The sequence below is a fragment of the Watersipora subatra genome, chromosome 8, assembly GCF_963576615.1.
Source record: "Watersipora subatra chromosome 8, tzWatSuba1.1, whole genome shotgun sequence".
NCBI classification, from domain to species: domain Eukaryota; kingdom Metazoa; phylum Bryozoa; class Gymnolaemata; order Cheilostomatida; family Watersiporidae; genus Watersipora; species Watersipora subatra.
The window spans coordinates 54,792,766-54,816,583 of record NC_088715.1 but is presented as its reverse complement, the minus strand read 5'-3'; the positions used below and the strand labels follow the sequence as shown (position 1 = coordinate 54,816,583).

General features: G+C 35.0%; 1 protein-coding gene across 1 annotated transcript in view; it reads right to left on the bottom strand.

Moving 5' to 3' along the window:
- The window catches only part of LOC137401445 (tryptophan 2,3-dioxygenase-like), a 41,714-nt gene extending 20,506 nt beyond the window's left edge, over nt 1–21,208 (bottom strand). Inside the window, exons 1-4 of the mRNA XM_068087786.1 lie at nt 21,071–21,208; nt 14,737–14,857; nt 4,692–4,785; nt 2,312–2,379 (exon numbers count right to left, since the gene is read on the bottom strand). Coding sequence (XP_067943887.1) covers nt 2,312–2,379; nt 4,692–4,785; nt 14,737–14,857; nt 21,071–21,099 — 312 coding nt within the window. The 5' untranslated portion in view covers nt 21,100–21,208. The remainder of the gene's footprint in view (nt 1–2,311; nt 2,380–4,691; nt 4,786–14,736; nt 14,858–21,070) is intronic.
- Nucleotides 21,209–23,818: the final 2,610 nt, after the last annotated feature.

The window sequence follows — 23,818 nt, the reverse complement described above, 5'->3', positions numbered from 1 at the left end:
TATGTCTTTGATAGACAGAGACTATTTAAGGTGATAGACAGAGACTATTTAAGGTGAGTTTGTCTAAACTATAATATATCGCATCTGGGGGTTGATGTAATAAGCTGCGAGTTTGGATTTAAAGGATTACGCTTTGGGGAGAGAAAAAAGTGCAAAGTTTGCGACAGAAATATAGTTTAAAATAGTTCTTCCTTGACACATAAAAAAATTTGTTGGTTTTAATTTCTATGAACCAGATTTTGAAATGTTTTAAAATTGATTTTTATCGATTTTTAATTTCGATATGCTGACTCATATACTGTTAAAAACTTATGTATACTATGATGTGTATTATTAGTATGCACTTTACATGACTTTAGCGTCTTATAAAGTGAATTTATTGAAGTTGAATGTGTCTAACAAGAATGCAGTTGCCAATATATTGTATGAAATTGAGGTAAAAAACAGGTGTGAACGGCTTTGAATTTGAACCTTTAATATCAGGAGTTATTCTAAAATCGATACGAAGCGACAATGAGCTAATGAGACAATCTTACAGAATAATACTTCTCAAACAATGTTAGTGGATTTTTGTGAAACTGTATACTGCGAAACTGCAAACACTGTTGATTGATTATCATGAGATTTTAAATACCATTTATTCATTATTGTAAACCTCTAGACACCAGATAAAGCACCCGGTACAGAATACTTTCACCTAGACAACAGTTGTTAGTACAAATCACATTTTAAAATATCATAAAAACGACTTCAACAATGTTAAGTGTAAACCAGTCTTCAATTTCAAACGCAACAGCAGCATGGCTATTTTTATATACAAAGCAGAGAAAATTCTAATGTATTCAATAAAGTGAAACAAAATTGTAATGTGTAGAGTTATCTTCTCTTTGAAAGTCGGTTAGTTAGCCAAAATACTTCAATGCAGCATTGCTGATCATTATTAACAAAGATAATTTCACCATATTCGTGAAACTAGAATCTTGTCAGTATGTATAAAACAACTATTAACTTTTTTAAATGTTAAATAAAATAGAATAGACAATATAAGATAAAAAATGATACCTACTCAATCAAACATATTGACTGGCTTTGTAAAACTTGCAGCGAATCAAACCAGGCAGCATCAAGAGCATAATCTATAGCCAGTATGTGGCGAAATGCCAAGAGATGAGACAGAGAGCCCTGACCTTGGTAGTAAAAGCTGAAATCTTATCAATGAATTAAATGCTTGGCGACAGAAAGAATGTTATAAATAGTATGTCAACATTAGGCACTGTGCAGAACAGATAGGAGAGAGCAGAACAGATAAGCTAAGTTACTTTTGGAAATTTTCCATTGGTAAACAGCCAAAATTGGAGAGAAAAAGACAGGTGTTATGAAATATTTATATAACCATTGCACTTGCAAGGATAGTCAAAGCAACTCCTTTCATGTTACTTATCAGCCTTATGCAATAAAAAGGTGCCTGAGCGGCGTGTCGACATGGCCATGACTCGACATTTGTCTTCGCAACTACGCGCGAGACACGATCGGCTTCAAATGGAGTAGACTACTTCAGCAATAAAACATTTCTTTTCAAAATTATAAAATTCTTACTTTTATTGGTTAACTGTAATAACGATAGGTCAAAAAAGGTCATTATTACTCAGGTTTTTATTCAAAATATAAAAACAAATCCAATTATCATACTGCCAGAAATATGAAAGCCCAAGTTTATGTTTTAGCCTGAATTTGTTGAAAAGGTTTGGTGTAGGCAACAAGAAAAAGGTGAAGCTTGATCGTTTCGTTAAACTAGAGGCAGAAGATTAGGACAAATCGCAGCTTGGTCCTAGATAAACTAGACTTCAAAAATTTTTTTTACTGCTGAATAAATGTCCAAAAATACTCTCGTATTCTCACAGGTTCTTTAGTATAACGTGTCACACTATATAGTGTGACACGTCATACTGAAGAACCTGTGAGAATACGAGAGTATTTTTGGACATTTATTCAGCAGTAAAAAAAATTTTACTGTTTATTGTTTTGTTTATTGTTTATTGTTTTTATTGTTATATAACAAACCACAGCTGCTAACGAAAAGAACTTCTGGCACTTTACACCTTAGCAAGCCCATTTCTAACAGATGTAATAGTTATATGAATGAATGACAAAAAATTAGGGCAGCTTTTCTATAGAAAAGCGCGGGGATCGATGCAAAATGAAAAGAATAATCCTTTCAGCGCACACAAATTACCAGATTGAAGGAACCAAAATAAAGTTCCTCTAGTTACTGTGTATTCGAGAGATGATCTAGGATTCTAGGTCAACTTACCTGCTCATTGAGCATGGCCTTGACAGAGTCTAGTTCATATAGTATCTGCTTGAACCAGAGCTCAAAAGCTGCAATCAAAAACCTCAAGCGGTATACAGGCTCTCATCATATACAAATACGTGGATGAGCTATGAACACAAGTCCGTAGCACAGTATCCAATTTTACAAAAAAATGTCAAGTCAGACGGATGCAAAATAGATTTCATCGGAAATAAACTGAAGCCAATGAGAAAACTTTTACAACTAGCTATGAGTAACAATTTTTGTATGGTATCTTTTACCTTCCCTCGCGCTACGAGATGCGAATTCGAGAATAAAGCAAATAAATACTAAAGGAATGGAAAATAATTATGAATGAAGGTAAATATGGCACGAGCAATAACAATCACTATGTTTCCATGGTGCGCAGTACTGCGATGCAGCCCCCTCCGAAGTCGAGGGGATTGTACGTTTCCATGCTGCGCAGTGGTTTTCAGCAAATAAGCCAGATAAGAGAAATTGTATAAACCGAATCGCCTGATGGAGAAATAGAATCGATCACGGATACCGAACGTCAGAAACGGTCTTTTTATGCTTCTGTCGTCATTATACTTTTATTTACAATACACATTCAAAAGGTTTTACAAACCTTAACACAAATTTTACAAAGCAATATATTTTTAACAAGTATTTTTAAGTAATATATTATTTAAAAGTTAATTTAGGACTTGTCATCTTTTTTTCGAAAAGTGTTGTCATCGATAACAATGTCTAGGAAAGTAATCACCTCATCATCCTCGTGGGTGCAGACCATAATTAAATTTAGGTGAAAGAAGATCGGAAGAATAGAAAAAAACAAGATTAGCGGGATAACATTTGTAGGCCTACTAGTTTAGGGCCCTCGAAAAATCCGTCACCACGGCATGAGAGCTATGCGCAGCCACTGCGCAATCGCTGTTTCCTTGATGCGAATTTGCACTGGCTTCGCACTGATCAGTGCGCAGTGATTTCAGTGCGAAGACGCTGTTTCCGTGATTCGGAGATAGCGCAACTTCGAAGCACTGCGCATCATGGAAACGTAGTGAATGAGAGCCAGCATTGAATGTGCATCATTCGAATGTCAATTGAAATACCTAATTGCACGGTAACTCAACTTTCGCACAAGTCCAAAAGCGCACCATGCATGTCATGGAAACATAGTGATACTATGTCACATATTTCCTTTGCTCGCTCTATCGCAGTACCTAAGCTTTGCTGAGCCTACACTTGCTCTGACGTAGGGTAACAAGAAAAGCCTTTTTCACTAGTTATTACTGTATTAACATTAATTTGTTACGTATAATTCAAGCTTCTACAGTTAGTCTGCTAAATAGTTTATGTAATGTATTTATATTTATTTTAGTGTTATATCTATCTATTCGGGGTATTTTTGTTATTGTTAAGCTATATAAAAAAATAAACAAAATGGACTATTAATAAACCCCACATCGTTATTGTGTGTATGTCTCTTAGTCAGTAAATGCTACGAGCTTCCACATATTAGCCGACTTCATCCAAGTTCCACACGAATATGCTCCATGCTCCCCACAAAGTCGCTAAAATTATTTGGTTTCACAACTCCATCTGGTTCCTGAAAACCAGCACCTCTCACCCACCTATCCGGCTATCCTCAAAATCGTCAGGCTTACCACTAATACAACACATTCTTGTAGATAGAGAATTATTCTAGCATTGGACAATCTCGACAAATGAAGCAAATACCGGACTAAAATAACTTCGCATTTTAACTCTTTCGCTACTGTAATCCGATGTATCGGCTTTCGCGGTAATAAAAGTACAGGCCGTAAGCCGATGAAGCGGCTAATCAATAGGGTTTCACTTTTCTTTTCATTACGAAGCCAACACATTAGCTAGACCAATCAAACTTTGTCTCCAACGAAACAACCTTGTTGCCAATCACGTGCAACCACTTGAAAATCTTTTTGCTAAGCATTTCTATTTCTACTTATTTTTCAAAATGGGAAAACCAAATCACCATAGTCATAGCAATAAGAAATTCACCGCGATCGTTCAATGGAAAGGAAGCGCCAGAGATTTTGCGAGAGAGGGATTAACTAAAGATTTTGTACTTATCTTGTAGAGAATTTTGTTCTGAATAAGATTCAATTTACAGTAAGACCATATCTACATTGATTCTCGAGATATTGCATGAATACTGCGATATATCGAATTTCCGAAAATTAGTTTGAATTAATTTGGTCAGAATAGTGATTTTAGCGTTTAGTAAGGAAAGAGGTAACATTATCTTTTGAAACGTTACTATTACTCAAATCCAGCTAACTTATGTTAACTTCAATCTCAGCTCTTCACGTCAACAATGTTGGAGTTGTCTTTCCTTTACCTTGGTGAGTGACGATAAAGAGATGTTCATCATGCACTTTCCCTCCTCCAGGTTTCTGACTCTTCAGATTCTGGGCAGTGAGCAGCTTGTCTAGCTGAAAACCACAAAAAGTAACTTACTTAACTATCAAATAACAACCTAAACTTTAGCCATAACCCACTAACCACGACCTTGGCACAGTGTAACATTTATAGCAATTTAACAGTTTGCTTGTTGGTATGGCTTCTACTAGCTCTGCCTATTTCCTGGTGCAGAGCTTTCATGTGCAACAAGCTTGTTAAAAGTCCATTACCATTTTAAACTAGCGAATTGGAAGCAAGTTTTATCGATCATCTGTTATAATCATATTAATCTACCAATTTTTAAATGGTTTTGAGCAGTGCAAGCTACTAGCTAGCTTATTAAAAACTTATGGGTAGAAGGCATTCTGTAGTAAAACTAGGCCTACATCCCATGGGTTCACCATCAGGCGTACTAGATGAATTCTATTGACTAATAAATCGACAGTCGCTTCTTCTCCATAATTCGAAGATTGGCTCTTCATCATAGTTTTCGATGCGCAGGAATATACTCAGCTATACCCGCAGGTTTGATTCATCCAAGGAGATAGTTTTTTCAAAACTAATGGTTAGAAAAATCTGTTGAATGAAGAAACCTCTCATCAACAGAAACAGAACTTCAAAGATTAAAACTGCCGCGAGTGATTTCTGTTGCTACTAACTTGTACTGTTTGTTACCAAGGAAAACAATTCGATTTCAACCATAATGAACCTCTAAAACAGTTCACAGACTTGGTAAATCCCTAGGGATTAAGGACCAGCTAAGATTAACATTTGTCTGAAAGTTTATCGATTAGATAAGCTGCTTTGGTTTCAATAAATTATCTGGAATTTATAAATGTTTGTTTCCTACAATCTTCCCTGCATAGAAACCTGCATCCAAATATTGCTCTAAAGGAATAACAACTGCTTACTACAGACTTTTGATGCGATGAGAATTCAGTGATTAAACTAAAGAATAGTTTGTCGAAAAAAATGAGTGTTCAAAATTGTGAACAATCGACACACATCACTGATCTCTTATGGCACTTAAATGTTTTCGTTTCTAGCAAGTTAAAAGCGATTTTAAAACATTTGGAAAGGTAAACTACATTAAACGGTAAGAATTATAGATAACAATGAATAGCTTTGAAGATCATACTAACTGGTGAAAGTAACAAAACCAATATTAAAAACTAATAACAAGCTTTCAGATTATTTAGCTGACAAATTATCTGCTTTCATGTATAAAATGGGCCACAAATTATTCATTATTGAGGTAATAAATTTTTACCAGAATTTGCGTCTAGATGCAGCCTAATTGTTAGTTGTGAGTAATCACATTCAATTTGCCAATAGTAAAAATATATGGAGCTTTCAAATCATTGAAGTCTGCGCAACAATACACACATTACATACACTTCTTTTTAGGGGAAAATAACAAATTTTATCCTTTCTAAAGCCGAACAGCTAAAAAATTTGCAGTGAGCATCCTATGAAATTCCTGACACAGAAATGTGAGACCGCAGCATTTATCATCTCTCAATACTGCAGGTGATTAAATGCTTATCACTCACTACTCTGTCTGACAGAATATATTTCAAAAATGCTTATCAGAAATAATACTATAAATAAACATGCCAATATTAGATGAACAATTCAAGAGTATCAAAAAAAGGTTTTATGAATAATTGCATAATTTAGAGTCATAAATCATAAAACTTTAGCTCACAGCGACAGATAATGATTTTCAAAAGGCAGGAAACAAATAGAGAGGAAACCCTAAAAACAGCTTTAGTGATATTTGCTTATTGTAACAGCAATAGTCATCCTCCAAGGGTATATTATTAGACTCTTTCTCACTATGGCTTTTGTCTACTGAAAGTGCAATTAAGAGGAAAGAAACAAAAGCCTGTTACAGGTTAGTGAAAGTCATTTCAGATGATGGACAGGGTTGCCTACACGCTTACCACTAAGGAATTTAGTTCTATCATTGAAAACATCTGCACAGCAGAACTGTTACTAAACATATTTTAAGTACAAGCTCAGCAGGAAACTACATTCCATTGTTACTAGACTGGCGCAGTAAACAAAAATATATTTTGATAGGTTCATGGAGCGCCATCCTCCTTATAGGATAGGAAATACATACTGGCCAATACCTGTGTTCAATTTGTTATGAGAAAAAAAGTGGTACACGCTAATGCTTTTTTATTCATATGAGGACTTAGTTGGCCACCACAAGCTATTGTCTTTCGTAATCAGGTTCAAAAGACCAGATTTCTAGTAGCCAAAAAAGCTATAAAAAACCGGTTGAACTATCAATCATCGATTCCCCAAATTGACGATACGAATAACATAATTCTACACCATTGAAAAGGGTGGCTTGAAATTTAATAAGGGCCATATAGCCTCTGCCGATTACAATTTTCCTCTCATTGTAATGTCTATTTGAACAACTATGTTTTCATGATATGGTTTCCATCCAATATTGCTGGATGAGTCATTATTTCTTTCAGCAAACACCTGTGAGCAGGTGTCAGCGCAGTCAATTTATATCATACCTAATCCTCACCATATTTGGATTATAAAGAGGTTTGCTCAGCCATGAGACAATTGGTTGAAGGAATTGCTGAGAAGATCATTATTACTCTACCCTGTACCAGTCCAGACTGTATTTATATTTATTTAACAACACCTTCATTATAAAGTATTCGTATTAAACTATTGAAAAAAGGATTAAATGTTTTCATTTCATGTTTAAAAAAATGTAAGGTAACACTAACTTCCATGATAAACTGATATGAATGCAAATACACTATGATATTGCAGCTTCATAGGTACTTCAAGCTGCACAGAATAAAGGCTCCCACATATGGCTTTGGCTCAAACTGAAACCTATCCATCAAAATCATCCTCCAAACATGGAAATAATTATTAGAAAATTCATGGAATGCAAAAGCTGCTGGCACAACAAAAATTACATATTTACTGTGTTGTTGCTAAGGTAATAAAACACAATTACCAAATATAAACTATATAGAGAATTCCAATTAAAATTTGACGATATGAAAAATGCTTCAACTTGGTCTTATCATTTTCATCTCAAATATGGCATGTTCACTGCTTGAAAAATTTGTTGGTGAGCATTCGGTCAGAGTTGAAAATCATTAATATTACTGGTGCTGTAAAAACAATTCAAACCTGTTGTGTCACCTCTTAGAGAGACTTTGAACTTCATTCCATGAAATTTGATAAAATATGTAACAGTTATGAGAAAGTGCAATGCTACAGTCAAAATTTGCAAAAACTGCGCCTTTTCAAGGTCAAGAGAAATACGGTAGAAGCAAATACATATATATTTTTTACGAGTGCACTGAAACGATGTATTTGATGATCACACAAGTTTTAAAAAATTGTAAAAGAATACATATTTTGCTAAATTGTAGCTAATTAAAAATATTTAAACTAGCAAATATATAAGGTTAGTGAGAACGAAACTTTGACAAATTTCAAGGTTTTTCAGGAGCAGGTACTGAGCATGCTCATCAATTAGCTGGCTTGTAAGTAATAAAGATTATCAAACTCTGGGACAGGTTATCTATTATATAAATCTCAATGTCTGTCAGCTGCAGCTAAGCGCCTGTACAGCTATGGTGACAAAGTTTTGAGAATGAAAAAACCACTGCAAACTCCCAGCCTCCAGTTCTGCGAACATTCACTCATCCAATACACTCCCCTGTCCAACTGGGTAGGCCTATACTAGTGCTGGGCACAAGCACTTCTTGGCCAACGAGCTTAGACTCGTCCTCTTCCATTCGAGTTTTTTGAGTATCAGGTAGATGGTAGTGCTTGGCATGAGTACTTCTTGGCCAACGGGTTTTTTCGGGTATTGGATTTGTTGATATGGGTTTTATGTCTAAAATTCCTAAACATCTAAACTCTAAATTTCTAAATAAAATTGACATACAAGCTCTGTCCCAGAAAAAAGTAAGCTCGTATGTCGAGACATGAGAGTACAAAAACCTCCGGAAAAATAGCGCAGACTAAGAAAGGCTAAACACGCCCATTATTCATATTTTGGACATACAATACACTAGATACTACAAAACGCCTACAATAGATACTATCAAAACGCTTGACTAATTAGCATCAACGTGTTAAACACACAGATCCATTCAGAAAATTCATGAATGGGAAATAGCGGCATGAGGGGAGGTGAAGGAAAGGTCAAGAGTTACTAAGAGCAATCCCTTATATTGACAAACGATCAGGTCACAGTTAATCTTGGCTTAAGTTGATAAGATCTTAGTAAGTCCTGAACAACACCTTAGGTTGCATAACTGTGATATGAATAAAGATATGAAAGAGTCGTGATGAAAGGTCGATAGAAAAGGTCGATAGAAGAGTTTTATTGTAAAGGCTGGTTCACCGGCATTCATCGTTTACTATATGCACCGCGACGAAGCAACGCGGATACAACGGAAAATTATACAGCCGTCTAACTTTCCTGATAGCATTCGCCTAGTATCAACGACAGCCTATACAATGTGCACTTCTTAGGCGATAGTAATTCACTGTGGCGCATCGCATTGTGCGATGCGATCGACCTCTGCATTTCCATTTATGGTAGTTGCTGCGAGACTAGTAATTGATTCCAGCGCGTGGCAACAAAGAAGTTCAATCAAAAAGAAAAAAAATAACTCTATAGAGCGGAATAATCCCTGATGCAAATGCGAATGGGTTTGTGATAATGTGAACACTTTATTACAGACGATCACCAAAGTATTGTGGCATCAACGCCGAGATCAATCACCTATATGGCGATATAGCGTATGCTAGACATTAGCTAGGCTGAATCAGGAGCACAAGCAGAGCTATATGAGAAATTGGGCATCAACAAGACTTAATGTTGGCAGAAACTTTCTACGGACTTGGGACATATTTATATTTTCGCATTTTGGTTATGGACGCCCCCTCATCAATCAAACATCTGAGACATGAATTATTATAGTTAGCAATTTTAGAAGATGCATCTGTTTTCAGAACGCTGGTGAAGTGTAAGTGTTTGCACAACATTAAATAATTTAGTGGCAACCAAAGTCTATTTCATACTTTTTATTTCACAAGTGCTTCAAAAAATAGAATCCTCAATTGTTGACTATTCATGATTACAGCAAGCAATGCAGTTACAACGTTGCAAGCTTATAATAGTAGGAAGAGAAAACATTAGCGATTCATGCATTTAAGGACGCGTATGCTTTCAGATTTTGTGAATGTAGAGAGGAGTGTTCGTGGGTGCAGGTGTAGGAGTATGTTTACGGAATTCAGATTTCAATTGTCTAAACTAAACTTTTTATTGAGTTATTAAAAAGAACTGAACCATAAAAACATCATTGGCAGCAGGTATAGGTGCCTGCCTTTATGAAGTTGTAAAGCATTGCTTGGGATCTTGATCTCTTGTTAAAGTTTGTGGGCTACGATAACTCAACTGCTTGTCATATGACAGACATCGTTCAGCAAAAGGTAAAAATACTGGTGGATTTATCTAGGGAATAAAGGAACTTTCATGTCTATAATTGATCACTAAAAAGATGCATAAAGAAGATAACTCCAAGTTTAAGAGAACAGCCAGGACTCAACAATCGCTAATAGCATCATCAAATTCCATTATGTATTGATCTCACTTATTTATTTTATTTACAATTACATTTTTATTGATTTTTATATATTCATGTCAGAAAACGGTTGGCTTAAAAACAATTCAAAAGAGCTACACCTTCGTCATGAAAGCAAAGCTACAATGCAGTAAGGTACAAATGGTAAGCGTCGATCAGCTTCTTTGAAAGCTGCAATCATCGCCTTTATTTGACCTTTAATGAGTGTGATTACAAGTTAATAGAGCTCTGTATATTTATGATGAGAGAACATAAGCAGAGCTCAGCGATAGCTGTAACATAGCTACTAGGAGAACTGCCACCACGTTGGCATATGTTAAAAATGACTTCATTAAAATGTGTTTCATTAGATAACTATGTTAGCAATGAATGCGTTTGTGACATTTTATAAATTTCTTATTTTTGCGATTTGAAAACAAAAATATTTTTCAAAACTTGCTTCAAGGAATGCAATGGCATCGTAAGAAAATAGTTGTCGAACAGAGAATTGTGAGGACTGCGTTGGCATGCTTGAACGTCTTTTAGCCAATAAAGCATGTATAATGACCCTTGTTAAACATCAGTGTCCTAAACAAGTGTACTTTACACTATAGCAATTCTCAGGGTATTTAGTTAAATAGTTTAACGATTTTCTGCCAATGCTTATGATGTTAAAGCTACATTTAATAGCAAATATTGATAATTTCTAGATTCTAAAAATATGAAACATCAAGGCAGAAGACAAATATCAGTAACCATGTAGCTCGAATCGAGTTCATTGCTTCTGGTTATCTTAGTCATGCTAACTGTTAGATGCTACGCATCTACAAACCGAACATTGGAAGTTAGTGGAAAACAAAACTGCACTCTTAACGGCTCCTAGTAATTATATTGAAATTACCGATGGTCAACATATTGATTTTTTATATCATAAAGGTAGTTTGTTCAGAGAGAAAACTTCTCAAGTGAACCTCAGCAGCCTAGTATTGATATGCACAAGTTAAAATTGGTTACTCCTCGTGTACAAGTATATTGAGAGTGTTCTGTGTACCAACAGTGATTGCACATTCAAATTTTACTTGGCACATCAGCTGTTTATTCAAAAGCACTGAAATAACTCAGTATTGATTAGCTTCGCTAGGGCTAAAGAATACTTCACAATTGCTGTAAGCATTTCTACATCATTACATAGCCTTAAGAATCCTGTAAAAAACACATATTTGAGGCATGTTCACTGTTTACGTAGAAGAGTACTTTTCCCCCTCAAATAGTAACAAATTCAAGCATCATACTTATACAATCTGTTTACTACTTACATCAAAGTTTAAAAGATTTTAGTAGAAAGTATAGTTGTTTCTATCGTTTGACGTTTTGTTTGTTGTTTAAGGTGATCTGACTGCGAGGATGTTTCAGGATTGAAATTGACAAAACTTGATCGCTGATAAAATGCTCTGAAGAAAATGACGAGCGCAGACTCATGCGAAGAAGAGATCGTTAGTGGTGCATATTGTTTACAAGTGATAAATATATGGTCTCAGGGTCATCAGGTGCTTATATGTTTACACAGCATTTAGAAGGAAGCAATTGAACAAATTCTAACCAACATCTCTTAAAATCATTTAAAATGTTTACAGCAATCTATCTTAGGGTATATCTGAAGTTTCATTCAAACGATCATGAACAAATAGTAACGCTGCGTAACACTGCAACTTGAAAATAATAGCCGATCTCATTACGAAAGGGACAAAAAGGAAATGTGACTACCGAAATCATTTTAGTGAAGAAATTTGTTGAAAATTATAAGGAATTCTTTGCAAGAGGTCATAGAGGCACCTTCCTGCCTCCCGTACGAGCACCCTTTTGGAGCTAAATGCAAAATGTTCGAAATGGAATAGCTTGCACGGTATTTTCTTGCACATCATTTACAATAGCAGTTTCCATTATTCTCAATCATCTTTTTTCAGTCAACTGAACATTTAATATTTGCCAGTTGCTGAAGATAGCGTTGCAGTGATACCGAGGAAGAGTAATTATCTCTAAAAGGTATTGTTGCAAATATTTTGTGCCCTGTTTATGTCTAAGTGCAGGTCTATAATAGTCAAGGCTAGTGACTAGGTGCAGTTGCCAGAGTTATCCCGGTACTTTTGTTTACCAGTTGCTTTTGGCAACTGTGGCTACAGTTGCTTTCAGCAACTGTGGCTAGCCTGTAGTAGGCCAGCTAAATTACCTGGATAACTTTGGCAACTGCACCTAGCCATTCATCTTGACTGTGAACCTTCATTTGAACCGGAACAGGCCTAAAAATCGTTGCAACATTACCTCTTGGATGATTATAGTCCCTGGATATCTTTCTACAGTTATTGTATTTTGTCTTGATATTTGTACTTTCTAAAGTAAGCCGTCCTGGAAAGCTAGCATTAGCCGCAGAAATTGGACCTGGATGCATGCAGTGCCTAGATACCTGCGAAGGAGCATGGCACCTAGGGACATGCAGTGCCTAGATATTTTAAGTGTATGTATATACACATGCAGTACTTTGATCATTGTAGCGACTATGCATGGGTGTATGCAGTGCCTAGCTACCTGCAGCAACTGCACCTGGTAGTGACAACATACCAGTAGTCACAGCACATCAGCAGCTACAGTGTTCCAACACCTGTAGGTGCTTTACCGCGACACGAATCCCACCGGAATTTATGTAACACCTACTCATGGAGACATTACCGGGCCAAGATGCAAAACGTCGTTACAATACCTACAGTAGAGCTGTAGCAGCCAAGGAGCATGCACCTGCTGCCAGTATTTGAACACTTGTTAATAGAGCAAGCATTTATAGACTGAAAGCCAAGACAAGTATGAACAATACTAACTAGAACAATTTAATCAAATAAGCTTAGCTCTACTTTGTCCTTGGATAGAAGGTTACAAGTTTTAAATCTATTGTGTTATATTGAAGTCTGTATCATGACTGAAATATGCACTCTTGCAGCTCACCGTTAATTGTTAAGAGATAATTGATTTAGAAACTTGAAGTAAATAATCCTGTTCAAATAAAACCAACATCTAATCACTATTTCTTAAGCAGACCACGCAAACATTTGAATCGCATCGTATTAATGCATTCCTAAATTGATAATCATTATATTCGCAGCATATCGCAATTATTTGCTTAAGTTATGTTAATCCATTCGCCGCAATTCTTTTCCTATCCCACAAATATAATGGTATGCTGCATAATTTACTCGAAAAAAAATTTCCGTAGCTAGACCAAAACTCATAAGCGTTGTCGTTACAATTTTCAAGACCTTCATAAGCCGAGAGTCAAAAGCCTATAACAATAAAATCAATAGCATCACATATTTCTACTAAAGTGCTAAGTCAATATGGTACAGATTGGACACAAAAAATTCTAACCTTGGAAGCATCACCCTGACCGAACGTTAAACCTCGCCCATTCCATAAACAATCTCTATGCCAAAAAATCGATCATAACATGATGTTTGCTGAGAAATCATAACAAGTTTAACAGTAGATCAAAGTGATCATTTGGGCTGCCGACTTGAATTCAGAAAAAGACATTAAGTATTATTCATTCATGAGAGGACATATAATTTGAACTCCACTAGTCATAACCTGAAAAGGTATATATATGCTACTCTACTTCATACATCTTTCATCTATGTACATTTCATACAGGCCAACTGACTATTTACTGCAGTCCATTCCAAGATGGCTGTTTTCCCAGTTAGATTCAAGGTGAGAGCTAGGTAGCACATAATAAGAAAGCATTTACAATGCGAGCAAAAAGTAGTAGGGTCAAAATTGAGTGGTCTGGGACAATGAGTATGTGAGACTCTCGGCAAGTTAGATGTGCTGCTTGCAAATAAAATATAAAAATCCTATTTTGTCATTGTGTGTGCGTGTGTGTGCATGTCAGCACGCGTAAACGTATACATTTCTGCATTTTTAGCCCGATTCCTTCTAAACTTTACATGCATATGCTCCTAAGCCTTCTGCCAGATCACTGAAAAAATTGGGAGTAGAAAAAATGTCAGCTACCTGATGATAAGCCTCTTAAAAAACCATTCGTTGGTTATTTGATGGGATATGAAGAAAATTCCGGGTATCGTCGGGCTCACTGTTAACAATGGTTATACAACTCGCTAGGCCCCAAGTTCTACCTCTAATTATAGCTACTATAAAAGTCGTCGAGTAGTACGATATTTTATGCCCATTTTTTTCGGCACTGTTGTTCTCTCTGGCGCTTTAAAAGCATCTTAGTTCATGACAACTTTAGCAATTGAACCCTTTAGTTTAGCAAAACGAAATTTGAAAAGTACCATGACTAACCTCTAAAAAACTATGATATGTGTGCACAGGAGAGACAGCCAGATCTTCTAGTCCATTCTGGATGGTTGAAATATCTGTTGACTCTTCTCCACTCATAATTCCTCCATTCAAGCCATCAACACTGAAAGATAACTCTAACATCGTTACAGAAAACATCGAACATATAGAAAATAAAATAACATATATTATTAGACAAGAAGATAACTTCTCTTTGTTACATTTCTGTAAAACGCTATGATCTGTGTCTGTGAAACGACGAGCAAATGCACTCCTGCCAGACTACTGCAACGTCTCCAATGCATAAGAAATTGCAACAAAGTATAAATATTTCTAAGAACATGAAAAGTTAAACCATAATAAGAAAGCACATTTGAAAGTTATATAAAACAATTATATGTTAGGTAAATTCAAACAAAACTTTGTTACAAGTGCATGACAGAAATAGTAAAATAAACTCAGTTTTGCTCTTCTATATTTGCCATCTACCTATTAACAATTCTAATTTTGTCATTGTGTATGTTTGTAGAAACACCAATTGTTTTCCCGTTTTTTTGTCAATGTTTTCACATTTTTTGCTCATGATCCAAGCTTCCTGCAAGTTGTTTGGTTTTACAATTATAACTGGGTCTTAAACACCCACATGCAGGCTATCTGATTGATAATTAAAAAAATCTCCTGTATGGTCAGGCTTACTGTTAGTTTGTTATAAATATTTATTAACATATAAACAATAGTGGAATTTCTTACCTATAAAGTTAATACAGAAAACTGAGACACAGTGATGCTGATGCAACGTTTCATGCAGTTTCAGACAATGCTGATGCAAGGTTTCATGCAGTTCTGGACATTGCTGATGCAATGTTTTATGTACTTCTAGACAATGCTGATGCAATGAAGGCGCCTATAAGGCCCATAATTGCTTTAGTTCGAGCGTTTACTATATGTGAGTCAAGAAATAGACCGGCAATTAATTACAGGTTATTAAAGAACTTAAAATATTTGTGGTCTCGCCGACGTGCACTCAGGTTATCATAGGCATAGAAGACAAACAACAATTAGCCCTCGGTTGATTTACTAGCGTGAGACAATTAGGAGTAATTTTTAGTTTTGATCAAACTCCATTCATTTTATAGCTATTGCGGCACTGCACAGTTCCGGTTGTGGAAAGTTCCCGTGTCAAGGATATTATCTAAAGTTGAGTGTAGCAGGATATTACGATGGTTAGAGATTTGTCACTTCTTGTTTAGAACATGAAATACCAGAATCAACAACTAGGAATCCTCAGAAGAAAACCTTTCAATGCAGTTTGGGTTTGATTGCCTTAGCACCCAAAGCAACTGGCGAACAAATGACTTTTTAGAAGCCTTATCGAAATTTGTATCAAAAAACTATTGACGCATGTATTATGTCCCTATACGTATATGCCTCTCTAAGCCAATTTTTTTGTTCAGCTCATGTTATGTTCAACATTACTCTTGCTTATGCTACCCTGCGTGCCCAACGGTATGCTTATATAGAAACTTTACCAAAATCCCTTGAGCCATTCAAGTAAATACTGCATGCCCGTCATTTCATTATTCAGGCACTATTATACGTCTAAATTTCATACTGGCTGAGCGATTTTACATTTGGCCTACAACAAAAGAATATTAATAATACCAACACCTTACAGAAATTGATATGGCAAGTTGCCAGTCTTACAATACTGAACTTTGTATTGTTCTAGACAAATGAGCATTTAGCCTTTCAAACCTTCTAATTCACTATGTTTCCATGCCGTGCATGACGCAGATCTGGAGTTGTACGCATGTAGCGTTACAGTGTGATAAGTGTTTCAATTGACATTGGCATGATGGGGATTAACGCCGGTGCTTCGTCAACAAAGATAAGGATTTATACGCCAAAGGTCATAAAGGCGCAAACAAAACTGTTAAAAGCGAAATATATACAACTGAAGTGTGGAAAAGGTTTTAAATGGATTAGGTTGGGTAGCAGTTCCTTGCGTGTTATTAACAAGAGTCGTTTCAAGCTTTCGCGAGAATGAAGCATTCAATAAGAATGTTGTGAGTAACAAAGCTCGCGTGACTTGCAGATTTTTGCACTTGCCATCTAGTGGGATGACGTAAACTTGTGGATTAATCGAGTCATGGAAACTTAGCATTTAATATGTCATAAAGAAACGATATAGCAATGCTGCCAGAGTTATTGCAAAAATCAAAGTTTAATTCTGTAACAAATTTCATTCTGAAAGCTGTTATTATATGCACAATGATACAGAGTTGAACTGAGGTTGTACATTAGAAGATAAAGCAATATGGCAAATAGACTAAGCAAGACTTAAACTGATAACATCACGTGGACTAACCGGTAATAAACTATGGAAATTTCCAAATACATTCTATTTATAGTTTCAATCAATCATCCAAATGAACAATGGACTCAGACGTCTCGACGAGAGAACTTGCATGGGAGCCAATTCAAGTAATTGAGTATTTCAAAGCGCTTGACAGATGACTATTGTGCGATATGGTGATATTCTCTCGTCACTCGTTTCTAAATGTGAACAACTTGAAAATCTCTCATGATAACAACACATATGAGTTGCTCCATATTTATTGATGAAAGCAAGAGGCCCGCTACCTAGACAATTGAAAATAGTAACACCGCGGCACTGAAATTCCTAATGGAGCATTTAGACAAAATATCAACTTATCCACATGATGGTAATGGTATGTATAACATTTTAGTGCCATTGGTAATCATCAATATGATGTTTTTCATAATGTTAATTCACATGGTAAATGACTCATAATGTCACATGACTCAATTCCACCAAACACGGCCTGAATGGCAGTAAAATGTCATGAATCTTGTCATCATTTTTTCTGTGATACTTTATCTAAAAGCGTCGTATACTAGCCATTGAAAGTACATCTTCCAGGTTATTTTTAATCATTCCTTCTTGGTTTTTTTTACATTTAAATAGTCATAAACGCAGATGAGCCACTAAAAGAGTTTATCAATGGGATGTAAGCTAAGTAAAAGCATTTCAAAGAAGTACCAGGATACTGGAACAACATGTAGTATACAGAGAGATCTATCATTAGGTCTTCGCGATGCACAAGCCAGAAATTCATTACGAGATTATAGAATGTCAATAGCCTGTTTCACTATGTCATGTTGGCTCATTTTAGGGCATCTAGCGACAATCGAATGCATGTGTCAGCAATGTCACATGTCCTAACTATTTCTAAAGGCTGGTTCACACTGTATCGCCATATCTCGGAGTTGATTCCACAATACTTCGGTGATTGTCGATAATAACGATGTTCACACTATCACAAACCCATCCGTGTTTGCATCGGTGGTATAGTGTTTTAATTGCTCTTTTTTTCGCATGACTGAAATCAAATACTAGTCCCGCAGTAATGGTCATAAATGGATACAAATAAAGCACGTTATCAGCGACCACGAATTACCATCACCGAAATGGTTCACATTTGAAAGGTGGTCATCGATGCTTAGCAAAATATCGTGAAAGTTTGACAGCTGCAAACTCCTGACGTGTCTGCATTGCTGAATCAATGCAATCGGTTTATGGTTCACATAATCGACAATGAACGCCAAAAGGAAAATGCGGACCTACGGCGGTATAGTGTGAACCAGGTTTTAGGTCACAGACAAACCTAGGTATAGAAACTAGATTTGTTTATGTTAAACTAAAACAAGACATAATAACCTCTATGCTTCACATAGTCAGTTAACGATTGATTTATAAGTTGATAATGGCTGCTACATATGTCGCCAAGTTGTTAAAATAAATTATATTATTGATACGCATCTATTGTTGTTGATATAGGTGAAAAAAATTATTTGCAGCATTATTTCAATCACATAGGGTTTGAAGACTAAAAGGATTGCAGCCAGTTCAATCTAGCTGTAATCAACGTAAATTTCCTTTACTCGATGCCAAGTTTGGGCTAAAAAAAAAAACTATCAACTATTACGTTTGTTAAGGTGATGCTGAATATGCCAGCTTGTGAAAACCGCTACTAGCTTTCAAGCCAAAATCCCTTTTCATATGTATGAACCTAAAATGATATACATTCACTAACTTTTCCATAGTGTGGATCATGTGGATTACCGTGTGACAAGTGATTCAATGGACGTTCGCAAGCGACAAATAAACATGGATGCTTTGTTGAAAGAGATAATGATTTTCATACCAGAGGTTATAGAGGTACACTTCCACCTGGCTTAGCAGCACAGTTCCGTGGCACAATGTAGAAACTGTGTAACATGGAATAGCGTGGGTGACATTTCCTTGCGCATCATTCGCAAGTGTCCTTTTCGTCTTTCTCAAGCGTGAAACATCTCATAAAAACTTGTGAGTATAAACGCTTACTTTACTAATGGGTTTTTGTAGTTTTCGTATGGCAGATATGGTAATGAAGTCATGTACATTATTAAAAAACTTTGTCGTGATGTTTGAACATAACAAATAAGCGGTATATTAAGAATTCCTATTAACACTTTCAGAAAAAAACCAAGTAGTGTTGTCATATAGCAGCTAGGTATTCTAATTTTGACAGAACATGGACATGTTTGGTGTCTGTCCTTTGTATATGGTAGCAAGACTATTACAAAGAGGCTCAGAAAGTAGAATTAGTTGGAAAAGGCTTAACCGCAAAGTTAGAACAATCAAAGGAGAAGCTAATCAGGGAGTATGAGAGCCATGACAGAAATAAAGCCTTCATCTTCTACGCTCCATGTAAAATTAGTGTGCTTTGAAACACTCTGTAACAACAGTGCGGTCTGTTAGTCACAAAACTCAATGGTATGCTCAAACGATGTATTTAAACTTATCTCATTAAGTGTAATCAAAGTTGGTACAGATTTTTCAAGTTCTATCACCAATAATTTCGATCAACAAACATTTAAATGGCCCTTGTTTTGCTTGAACTTTACCTTGAGCTAAACTAATGGCATTTACAGCATTTATAGCATCTAAATGCTCTCATAGAAAGGTATGGTTAACAATATAAACCAAGAGACTGTACTTTGTTACATGATCTCTCAAATAGCTTCAAAAAGTTTAGGTATAATCCTGTGCCCTAGTAGAGTGCTTAACATGGTATTTTTAAGAAGTAGGTAGTAATAACAGGTAGTAATATAATATACTAATTAATATAATATCTTTAATAATAGGTAGTAAACTATTATTGGTATTGATGCTGTGAACAAAACTCTATTGATGGCCGTTAAAAATTCTGATAAAGCATATATATGTGTAAGGAAGCTATTTGCACTAGTTTTCAAGCCACTTCCCTCACTTACACCAGTTGATTGCAAAAAAGAAGCAACGCTTCACCAACTAGAATTATATTTGAGCTTGTTGAAATTTGCAGTCAATTTATACAGTTTCAAAAATGGATCCACTTTCATAGTCTAGAGTAATCGCAACTCAACCATAGGCACATTTTTTTATATTTATCTGATACAAACAATCATCAACTCTTGTCAACAATGTTTTGACTGAATTCGGACACTGTCATTTCACGCCCTTCACTTGTCCTCCCCCTCAGGTCAGTTCTTGAAACAATTCTTGCTTACATAAAAATTTTGAAACCTTTTCCTCGATTCTAAACAAAAAATATGACTTTAAACCATAGATTGTGAGTCAAATATAATGGGTGTTGCTTCTCATACATTTGCTAATTTAAAGGCAACCGTTTTTTCAGAGTTTTATGCAGTAGGTCTATTTAGAGTATGTAGTAGTACCAATCCTTGCATACTAAATTTCAGAAATGCTGAGATGAGTTGTAAAAACAACAAACATTCCTAATCACATGCATCATGATTAGTAAATTATTTTGTTAGTGTTTACAACCATATATCTCCATAACGTAAAAGAAATGTTCACAAGCTCATTCCAACACGTTCAGAGGTTGTAGGACTTGAACGGTAACTTTTGATTTTCCACTAGTAAGCACCCATTTAGTGCATAAAAACTGTATACCTACTTGTACTTAATTTTGAGTTAATGTTAAAAACATGTTGTTGTATTACGTTGGTAAAATTGAATGGCAACTAAAAATGAAAGTCGCCATTAGGTTCGTCACGATCATCACGATAGTGTGACAAATAGAAATTAAACTAATAATTTAAATTAGGCTTTATTTTCAATAAATACTATTAGTAAAGTGAATGAGTAACTAACACAACCTGCCCATTGCAAAACAAGCCCGGTTCAGCTACTAAAAAAGCTTTGCTCATTTTGGTAAAAACATATTTATAAATATTCGAAAGGCAAAACGTGACGGTAAAGACTTACACTGATGTGTGAGAGTACGGACACGCCATTTTCAGCTCTATTAGTTTTGAAACCTATAGCATAAATATTAAAATTGTCTCATTCACTGCAAGTAAATGTTACGATGTCGAATGCGTACTAGCTCTTGCATTACTTCGCCGAACACGAGTTTACCTTCAAGAAAAAAGGGGCGGGTTGTTTACACTCTCTAGGAACTGATTGGATAACGCAGGCACACCTTCAACGTTCTTTACTTTTCAGAAACGATTTTCTTAAAGACTGGCATTTCATAAACTATTAGACAGCCTATATTCCACAAAAATCGGCTTAGAAATATTTTCCATTTGCTAATACATGTATGTAGTTTTTACTATTCCTTTTACGCTCGATTTTAAATACTCTTAGATAGCCTATATTCCACAAAAATCGGCTTAGAAATATTTTCCATTTGCTAATATGTAGTTTTTACTATTAATTTTACGCTCGATTTTAAATACCTAGAGCGCAAACCTTATTTAGAAACTTCTCTGACTATTGATTCTCGAAATTTTGGCGTAGCCGTTGCTGTGTGTGTGAAAGTTACGCGACCAATGGAAGTGTATATGGACATCGCTAGTTGCCAGCAACAATGATATACAGCTCCCAACTGGGGGGCTGTATATCATTGCTAACAACAAGCCGTGCCAAAATAATTAGTATAACAACTAACATATAATATTAACCTATACTAACTTATATGCTAACAACATATAAGGTACACTTAGTTATATTTATTTATGTATGTGTATCTTATGGTACCTATTTACAGAATAGGTCTTGTAGAATATTACAAAACAACACATACTGTAGGCCTATTGTTAATTAAAAATTGTTTATTAATTGGGATAGTTTTTACTCAACTTATGAATTAAATGAACAGAGTAACTTCAAAAATATTTGCATCAACAATTAAACTAACAAATAAATTTGGAAAATAATTGTTTTGGTAATTTAATTAAATACCTCAAGACCAACTAATTTAATTATTCATTAAATTACCAATTTTGTTTATCATATAAGCCAATTCATGATTGAATCAGTGAATTAAGTATTTTGCCCAAGAGCTGAATTACTCCCTAAATTATCAAATGAGTATTTGATTTAAACTTCATTGTTAATTGATTTAATAAATTATTTGCCAAAAAGCTGCATTAATCATTCAGTTTCGAGTTAACATATCTAAATACGCATAAAGGTACAAAATTTACATTCAATTAAAATGCTAATTTCATAATTTCATAAATAATTTAATGCAATTGTTATTGCACAAACCGGGTTGATTTATCTGCTGTTTAGCAGCCGTACCTAGAGTTTTCACACAGGCATCAAAGTGTACAACTCCTCTACCAACACGTTTCTATGTCCAGGAACTAGTTGTATTTGCAACCAGTTTTTGAGCAAACTTTTTAAGAAACAGATTCACCCAAAAACTCCTAAAAGCGTGTTAAAATTAATAGAAGAAAAATTTGAGCCTAGACTTCCGCTAAAACAACGCTTGCAGTCCATGAGCCATCAGAGATCATCATCTCTTAGCATAATAGTTATACCCACAGATATATAAACCTTATCTATATTTATTGTTTATATACCTATGGTTAGACCACTTGGTGGCAAGATGGAAGCATGGTTTAGTGGTAGTGGTTTAGTGGCATATGTGCTAACAAGTGTGCAGGCTTAATGCCCGTAAATTGCAATCATTTTTATTAACACAGACGGAAGGACGAACACGACTCTTATTATAGTAAAGATTTAGACTAGCTTATGTTACTCTGATTTATTGGGTAAATTTCTTTACCCAATAAAATTGGGTAAATAAATTTACCCAAACCTTTATTCAGTGGCAACTGCATTACCTGCCACTGTTTATAAGCTGTTTTAAAATTAAAATTATTATGTAACAAAAGAAGTAATAAATGTTTTTCAACAATCCGTTCTAGCTGTGCCTCGAACTTTCAAATGTTTGAATTATACATTGGCCGGACACACGCAGAAATAAACAAGCACCTTCATTTAAAAGTTAAAATTTTAAATGTTGTATATGTTGATTAAAAATATATTTTCTCTGCAAGAACTTTTTTATTATTTGTAAGACGCCGAGCATTCATCTAGTATAAGCATAAAAATAAACATATTTATCTAGGTAAATGGAAGTTTAGCCGAAAACATAATGGTCAAAACCGCTTTGCTAAAAGGCTGTCAGTCGAACTTATTAGTCAAAATTTTGACTAATAGTCAAAAGACTATTAGTCAAAATTGAAAACTATCGAAAAGATTACAACTATTGTTTTGCTATTAATCATAAAAAATATAAAATAAAAAAAATATAAAAATATACATCTATTCATAACACCAAACTTATGCTACCTCAAAATATTTCACTATACATAGCCAATAAAAACGATGAACAAGCTAGTCGGTAAAGTTAGGAGCTTGCAACTAAAACAACTTTTTGCATAGCAATTCAGATTTTGAATTGAAAGGACACACAATATACTGTGCATGTATATATTATCAATCCTAAATGTTGCAGACTTTTATAAAAAATTAGGTTGTATGCTTATTAAAATTGTGTGTGAATCATTTTTACGGTAAAACAATTAGAACATAACATATATTCTTAGCTGTTACAGCTAGTACAAAATTGTTAAGTAAGTATTTAACAGTAAGTTAAATATTAATATCATACTATCATTATAATAGTCAATAATATTTTGGTCCAATATTATTATT